This window comes from Mobula birostris, chromosome 3 (assembly GCF_030028105.1).
Source record: "Mobula birostris isolate sMobBir1 chromosome 3, sMobBir1.hap1, whole genome shotgun sequence".
NCBI classification, from domain to species: Eukaryota; Metazoa; Chordata; class Chondrichthyes; order Myliobatiformes; family Myliobatidae; genus Mobula; species Mobula birostris.
The window spans coordinates 80,202,318-80,209,992 of NC_092372.1; the positions used below are offsets into that span (position 1 = coordinate 80,202,318).

Genomic DNA, 7,675 nt, shown 5'->3' on the forward strand with positions numbered 1-7,675 from the left:
CTCCTATGTCTTAAGGTCTTATCTGCACTTGGGGACCATTCAATAGTCTTATAACAGTGGGATGAAGCTGTCTTTGAACCTGATAAAACACACTTATGTTTTTGTACCTTCTGCCCAATGGGAGGGATACTCATTTTCTTTATTGAAGAGAATACATCATTTTCTGACAAGCTGCAAATAGAACTGACAATTATGATGGAAAGTACATTATTGACGGAAGAGCTAAAGTTGGTTGGGCCTGAGACATTGCCCTGCAGTTGGAAAAAACAGGTTCCAACAAAGAAAACCTTCTTTATATCAGGTATTACTCCAACCACAGGAGTGCTTCCTACTGATTTCAGTTTTGGTATCGTACCCGAATTTCACCTTTGGTCAACTGCAGCCTTGGTGTTAAGGGCAGTAACTCTCATTTCACCACTGGAATTCAGCTCTTTTGACCATTTTTAGACCTAGGTTGTGATAAAGGTCTGGAGAAGAATAGTCTGATAAAGCACACATTGGGCACTACTCAACTGCAACTGGTGGGTTAGTACCACTTAGCAGTACTAATAATGCTATTTTATATCACTATGCTGGCAATTGATTGAATGGTCACAAGCTGGAATGGGGCTGACAATTGCAAGAAAAAGTTTGTGAACTCTTTGCAATTACCTAGCTTTCTGCATTAATTACTCATAAAATATGGTCTGATCTTCATCCAAGTCACAACAGTAGACAAACATAATCTGCCTAAATTACACACAGATAGTTATACTTTTCAAGTCTTTATTGAACACATTGTTTAATCATTCACGGTCCAAGCTGGAAAAAATATATGAACCCTGGTATTTAATAACTGACAGAACCTCCTTTAGCAGCAATAACCTCCACTGAATGTTTCCTGTGGCTGCTGATCAGACTTGCACAACGGTGAGGAGGAATTTTAGACCATTCCTCCATACAAAACTGTTTCAGCTCATCAATATTTCTAGGTTACTTTACGTGAGCAGCCCTCTTCAGGTTATTCCACAGCATCTCAATTGGGTTAAGGTCTGGACTCTGACTTGCCATACCAAGACACAAATATTCTTCTTTTTAAACCATTCTGTTGTTGATTTACTATTGTGCTTTGGATCATTGTCGTGCTGCATTATACAACTTCTATTACGCTTCAGGTGACGGACGGCTACCCTGTCATTCTCCTGTAAAGTGTCTTGGTACAATTTTGAATTTAATTGTTACCTCAACAATTGCAAAATGTCCAGGCCCTGAGGCAAAGCAGCCCAATCCATGATGCTCCTTCCACATGCTTCACAGTTGGGATGAAGTTTTGTTGTCAGCATGCAGTGCCCTTTTTTTGCCTCCAAGCACAAAGGTTCAATTGCTTTCTCATCTGTCCACAGAACATCTTCTCAGAAGCATTGTGGAACATCCAGGTGGGCCTTTTGCAAATTTGAGATGTGCAGCAGTGTTTTTTTGGAGAGCAGTGATTTCCTCCTTAGTGTCCTTCCATGAACACCATTCATGTTCAGTGTTTTTCTTATAATGGACACTTGAACAGAGACTTTAGCATGTTCTAGAGATTTCTGCAAGTCGTTTGCTGTTACTTTTGGGTTCTTTTTCATCTCCTTCAGCATTGTACGCTGTGCTTTTGGTGTGATCTTTGCAGTACATCAACTCCTAGGGAGAGTATCAACAGTACTGAATCTCCTCCATTTGCAGACAATTTCTCTTACTATGGACTGATGAACACTCAGGTCTTTAGAAATGCTTTAGTAGCCTTTTCCAGCTTCATGCATCTCTATAATTCTTCTTCTAAGGTCCTCTGAAAGTTGTTGTGATCGCGGCATGGTGCACATAAACAGACTTTTTTAAAAAAAAGCACAGGCTCTGTCAGTAATCTGACTGTGTGTCTTTCAGGCAAGGCACCGCTACAAGTCACACCTACAATCTCATCTCATGATTGGAACACCTGACTCCAAATACCTTTTGTAGAAGGTATTACCCCAGAGGTTCACATACTTTTTTGAACCTAGACTGTGACTGTTTAAATGATGTACTCAGTATTGACGAGAAGTAGTACAATTGTTTGTGTATTATTAGTTTAGGCAGATTGTTTGTCTATTATTATGAACTATATGAAGATCAAATCACACTTTATGAGTAATTAATGCAGAAAACCAGGCAGAAAATTGCATCTTGCTTTTTATGAACAGGACATGCTGGGACTATTTTTCACATTATCAGGTAGATACCAGACTTTTAATGGTTTAAGAATAAAACAAAATTAACTAAAATCTATTTCAATACAGGCACTAATTAAGGACATTATTATGGCACAAAAATCAGCAATCATCAGGTTATTTAAAGTTTAAATAAGTTGGTCAAAATAATAGTTTTCACTGATGTCCAACAACCCCTTCCGTTCCTGAAAAACAATTTGCTGAAATCAGGATGTGTTAAAGTGAACAAAATTCTATATTGGTTCTGCAGCAAAACGTGGACCTTAAAATCTTGAAGAAATTAAAATTACACTGGTTATTAAAGCAGCCAAGAATAAAAACATCAATTCCCTAAATTTCCTCCTTGTGTAACACATACACAAATGATTCAAGGGGGTGGTACAAAGAAACAAATTTTGCTGCTGTGGTTGACCGGTACACAAACTGAAAATATACCATTCTCTATACCACATCATACAATTCATCGACCTGCCTTCACTACATATTCTAATGCAGCTCTATTAAATCTTAGTTCAGAAGATTTCAATTGACATAACATTCTCAGCTTTAAGGAACAGAGTTTCCATTACATTTTGCAAAAGTGCCTCCTGATCCAACATTAAAAGTAAAACTAGGCCATTTGAAAGATTACGCTCTCACTTTAACCTATATTGGCAAACAAATATGAAATATGATTGTGTCCCCCCAAAAAAATTAAACACCTCCTCAGTTGTTTAAACTAAAAGGAGTAAAAGCAGTGATTATATAACGTAATATTTTTACCCCCTAAAGTGTTGCATAATTTTTGCAAATCACAGTGTAGCTTTCTTCCCAAGAACTAAAATGCAGGAGAGGCATGACCCTACTCTTGTGAATTCTAACTTGTGGGAGAAATACATTTAGCCTCTTTGAAACTATCAAATAAAACCTTCATGACACACAATCTATTAAGTCCCAGCACAAAAATATCAACAGCATTGCACAGCACAAACCAGTCAACATTAGACAGAGCACACAGACTTCCTTTTTTCATTGGAAAAAAAAGCATTTGAAAGTCTGACTTTTTTAAAAAAATACCACCCTTCATAACCCCAGGATGTCCCCATGTGTTGAAAGCCAATTAAATGCTTCGAGTTTCATCGCTAATGGATTTATGTCACAAACATCATTGAGTCCTATCTAAACAGTCTCAAAATATGAAACAGTAGATTGTTCTTATTTTTTTTTACACAGTGGGGAGCATTTTGTAAATATTTCTTTTTTGTTTAAAGTTTGGCAGGCACACTAGATGCCAGGTGCTTTCCAAAACAGGATTAGAGAGAAGAGGAGATGAGGTCAGGCCAACCTACGCGATGACTATATTCTAGATTCTATTAAAGCATAATCACAAAACGTCTCCACCTGGAAATAGCATAATGTATATACAAGCTTGTTTGAAAACTTGAGTTTCATTTCCTTAGATGCAACATTAAACAAATTAAATTTACTTTCATATAACAAAACTTCCAAAACAATGCAAAAGGGCAAGCTTAATGAACTCAGAACCGCCTCAAGCAACATTCAAATTACTTTTGAAATTAAAAAAATAAAGTAAGTCTTCCCTACTTTTGTACTTCATCTTAAACACTGGTCTGACAAGTCAAACAAAAAAGATATATAGAAAAACATAAATTTAGATTAAATTAAATCACAATAAAACTGAACATAATACAACCAATTAACCTTGTGCCAAAATACCCAATCTTTGCAAATTGAAGTAGTTCTTTGAGCATTCTATTAAGACAACCAAGTCTTCTGTTTATCACTAGTTAACCAAATACACTATTACAAGAAAAATAGTGATGATGTTACTCTTTTTTAAAAAAAAACTTGCATGTTATAGATCCTTTTACACAAGGGAGTCCCTTAAATCACTTCATTATCATTGAAATATTTAAGTTTCACTGATGAAGACAGAACACAACAACCAGTTTCTGCATAGTAATATGAAATATACCATGAAGAACATGCACCATAGTTTTAACTTTTATAGAAGTCTAAGTTTTTAGTAAAATTATAAGGCAACTTATCAAAATGTACAAATTTATATATTTTTTTAAAATCAGTGTACTTTCCACTGATACTTCACAGCTGTCAATGGAATTTTACCTATATAGTATCATCAGCAATTATGTTAATACTCTGACTTTAAAACATTCATACAATTCTCATTCCAACCTCAACTAAAATACATCTTGTAATGTACAACCTTAAAATTAAATCCATACACAAGAATGTAAATCTTGACAATGCATTAAAAATAACACACGATCAATTTGAAATTTCCAGATCTGACTGACATCTACAATAATTTTCATTGGCTTAATTACTTCATCTACTAACAACAAAAAACAAATTCTTAAGACAATCTTTAGTTTGAATGCTCAAATACATTTTAGTCACATCATTGCCTCATGCTAAGTACACTACAGAACATTGTAATGTGTGCGAAACAGATGAGTTGGACAACTCAGAAGCATCATATTTATGAACAAGGCCTTTTTTGTTCACCCATGTTTACTCACCTCAATGTAGCCATCAAAGTGGTCACAAGAATGCACTAAAGTGAAACTCCCAACTTTAGGCAAAGAATTCAGAAACCCAATCCATCCCAGAGAGAATTAAGAGCCAGAACATACAGCTTGGAATTGTTTTAAGCTGTTCAAAAGCCTTTAAAGCCTAACTTGTTGGACTGAATGCAACAATGTGACTTGTAATTGAGAATTATGGATTTTTGCAGATTCACATTAAAAGTGAAGACTGCAGTTTTAATGATTATGGGGAGTTGGTTTTTAAGATGAGCTTTGCTATCAAAACAAATGTTCCCATTTAAAATGAGTTACTTTCAAAATAAGTTGAAAATATAGGTAAAAGTAATCAGCAACAAAATTTGGGGATAGCTGGATCTGGTATTCAGAATATCTGATTGTTTACATTCTGAAGCATAAAAAACTGATTTGTTTAAATATCATTCATTTTGCTTCCTTTATAGAAATGCTACCGAACAATTCATAAGATGACAGTCCAAGAGCCAGCATTGTAATTAACAGTGTTAAAAACTCTAGAAATAAAAAGTGAGCGAATGGGTAATTAATTTATTTTAGGGAGGGAAATCTATGAACCAGCACAGGTACTATGTGGCTACACACATTGGGCTGGTTCTCTTTACTGTCCCCTGAAGTGGGCTTGCAAGTTTTCTGTTCTAAAATTCTCGTGGCAATTTGGGATAGCTAGTAAGTTCTAGCCTCTTAAAAATGCCAATAAATAACTTCAAAATATACAAGGTGACAGGTGCAAAATATAAATAGCAGAGAAAACCCTTTGTCGTATATGCTCTCCCATATACAACACAAAGTGCACACTGGATAGTTCACACGAGAAAAATTATCATTAAGTACATGTCAATGTTTCAGTACATCAATTGCCTTTAAGATTGCCGGAACCATCTAACAACGTTGCTTGAAAAAAAAGAAACATTTTAATTCATTGAGAAAGGGAGTTAATTTGGAAATAGAGTCCCAGAAGGACGCGATTATTTCAGGCAAAATTCCCCAAAGACACCCTGATGCGGACAAGAATATTTGTTTGCTAGTAGCTTGATTCCCTTGATTTAATTAATCCGTACCAGCTGAGTATCTTCAGTATGGACCCTGTTCGCTGAGTAATGTAGTGATGAACAGTGGAAGTAAAAATAGGCAACCGTATAAGCACCCACTCCCTGCCCAAAAAGTAAAAAAAGTGACCCCTCTCAATCCCTTGACTGGAAAAGTGCAGTGGGAGGAGAGAAAACAAAAAATATGGGAAAGCATATTAGCAACCAACGAAGACAAACTAAACGGGAACATTTAGAGGGAGGGAATGTAGGATGGAATAAGAATGAGAGGAAGGGGAGGGTGGGGAAGAGAGAGAGAGAGAGAGAGAGAGAGAGACGGGGGAAGAAAGAGAGAGAGAGAGAGAGAGAGAGAGAGAGAGACGGAGACGGGGGAGAAGAGAAAGAAAAAGTGGAGGAGGAATGTCGGTTCTAATTCTTAAACAGCCAAAGCTTCACTAGTTGCAGTCCGACGCGGGTGCAGAGCCTGTGGGAGCTGCCTACCCTGACGGGGCGTAGGGCCTCGCTCGCCCCCTTCCCCCCTCCCCCAGACTTCGTTCCATTCCAAACTGCCCGAACGCGCTGTCCAAGATTGAAAAGCCACTCTCGCCGGGAGGAAGAGGGCCGCCTGGCAGGGGAAGTAGCCTCCAGGGCCGGGTAACTCAGAAGAGACCCAGGCAGCTCAAGCCATAAGAAACACAGAGCAGCGAACAATAGGACGGTGGACCAACTATCCCTGCCGTCCGCAGAAGCCCATCGTGCTGGCCGGGCCGCCTCACGGCCGGAGCCCGAGGCTGCGGAGGGGGAGAGGCGACAGGCAGGAGCGGGGCGGCAAGCGAACAGGCGGCGCAACACATACAATCGGACACTTACCCTGTCACAACAGGCGCCATCTTCCACAAACTCTCGCCCAAACTCCAAGCCTCGCGAGGCGCCCGGCCCGCAGCTTCGGTTTTTGTCTCCCCCTCCCCTCCTGTCCCGTCCCGTGCCCTCCCGCCCCAACGATCAGTAGCCGCATCTCGCGAGACCGGCCGCTGCGAGCCCTCTCCTTCCAGAAGGGTGCCGCGGCTCTTCGCTGGGTGAGGGAGAGTTGAGGATCAGGGTATGGAGGTGTCACCTTACCATCGTACACACTTACAGGGCGCAGAACTACTTGCCAGGGACTCCCAGTGCAGCCATCGCAAAGACTTTGTGATAACGTACTGCAACCTTTGGTCCCGCTGCCACTGGATATTGGGGATGGGTGGAAATTCACAGCATTATGCTTTAGAGCTAAAAGTCTTATCAGTCCCCTTTGGGCCATTATCATCACACTGTAGATCTGGCTTTCTGGAATTACATTTTTGTACTATGGTAGAACCAATCTGTACAATTAAATGCGAAAGATTCAACATCTTGGAACACAGTAACACTTAATGGTTTTATTCCTGATTGAAGAAACCTGAGTGGTTCTGATAGATGGTAGATAGAATGTATTAGCTTGACGGAAGATAGAATGTTTTGATTTTTTTGACACTAGGAATGTAAAGATATGTCCTGATTGTAATGTATTTCCAGTACATATTATGAATAAAGTTTTATTTTTTGAAATAAAACATGGGGGTTTGATGGGAAAAGACTGTTTGCCACAGAGATGTCGAGAATGAACGGACTTTGAGAGAGAATGTGAGGCTTTGAGGCTGTTTCAAACCATGAGAAGTAATGACAAAGGGGTGCTTTTGAAGAGACTTGGCCAAATGATGAGAAACTGGATAAGAATGTGAGAAAATATGTCTCAATTGAAGAGGATGAGGATTCATGAGAATAATTGAGGATTATGAAAAAGAAGGCAATGGTAGAGTTAGAG

The 7,675-nt window shown here is 38.8% G+C and overlaps 1 protein-coding gene across 3 annotated transcripts in view; it reads right to left on the reverse strand.

Annotated features, from left to right (window-relative positions):
- Nucleotides 1-6,789, reverse strand: part of rbpjb (recombination signal binding protein for immunoglobulin kappa J region b) — a 138,580-nt gene extending 131,791 nt beyond the window's left edge. For 2 of the 3 annotated variants that reach the window (XM_072252925.1, XM_072252929.1), the window contains exon 1: nt 6,703-6,789. In XM_072252925.1, coding sequence (XP_072109026.1) covers nt 6,703-6,722 — 20 coding nt within the window. In that variant the 5' untranslated portion in view covers nt 6,723-6,789. The remainder of the gene's footprint in view (nt 1-6,702) is intronic. The other variant, XM_072252927.1, reaches the window with a different exon arrangement.
- Nucleotides 6,790-7,675: the final 886 nt, after the last annotated feature.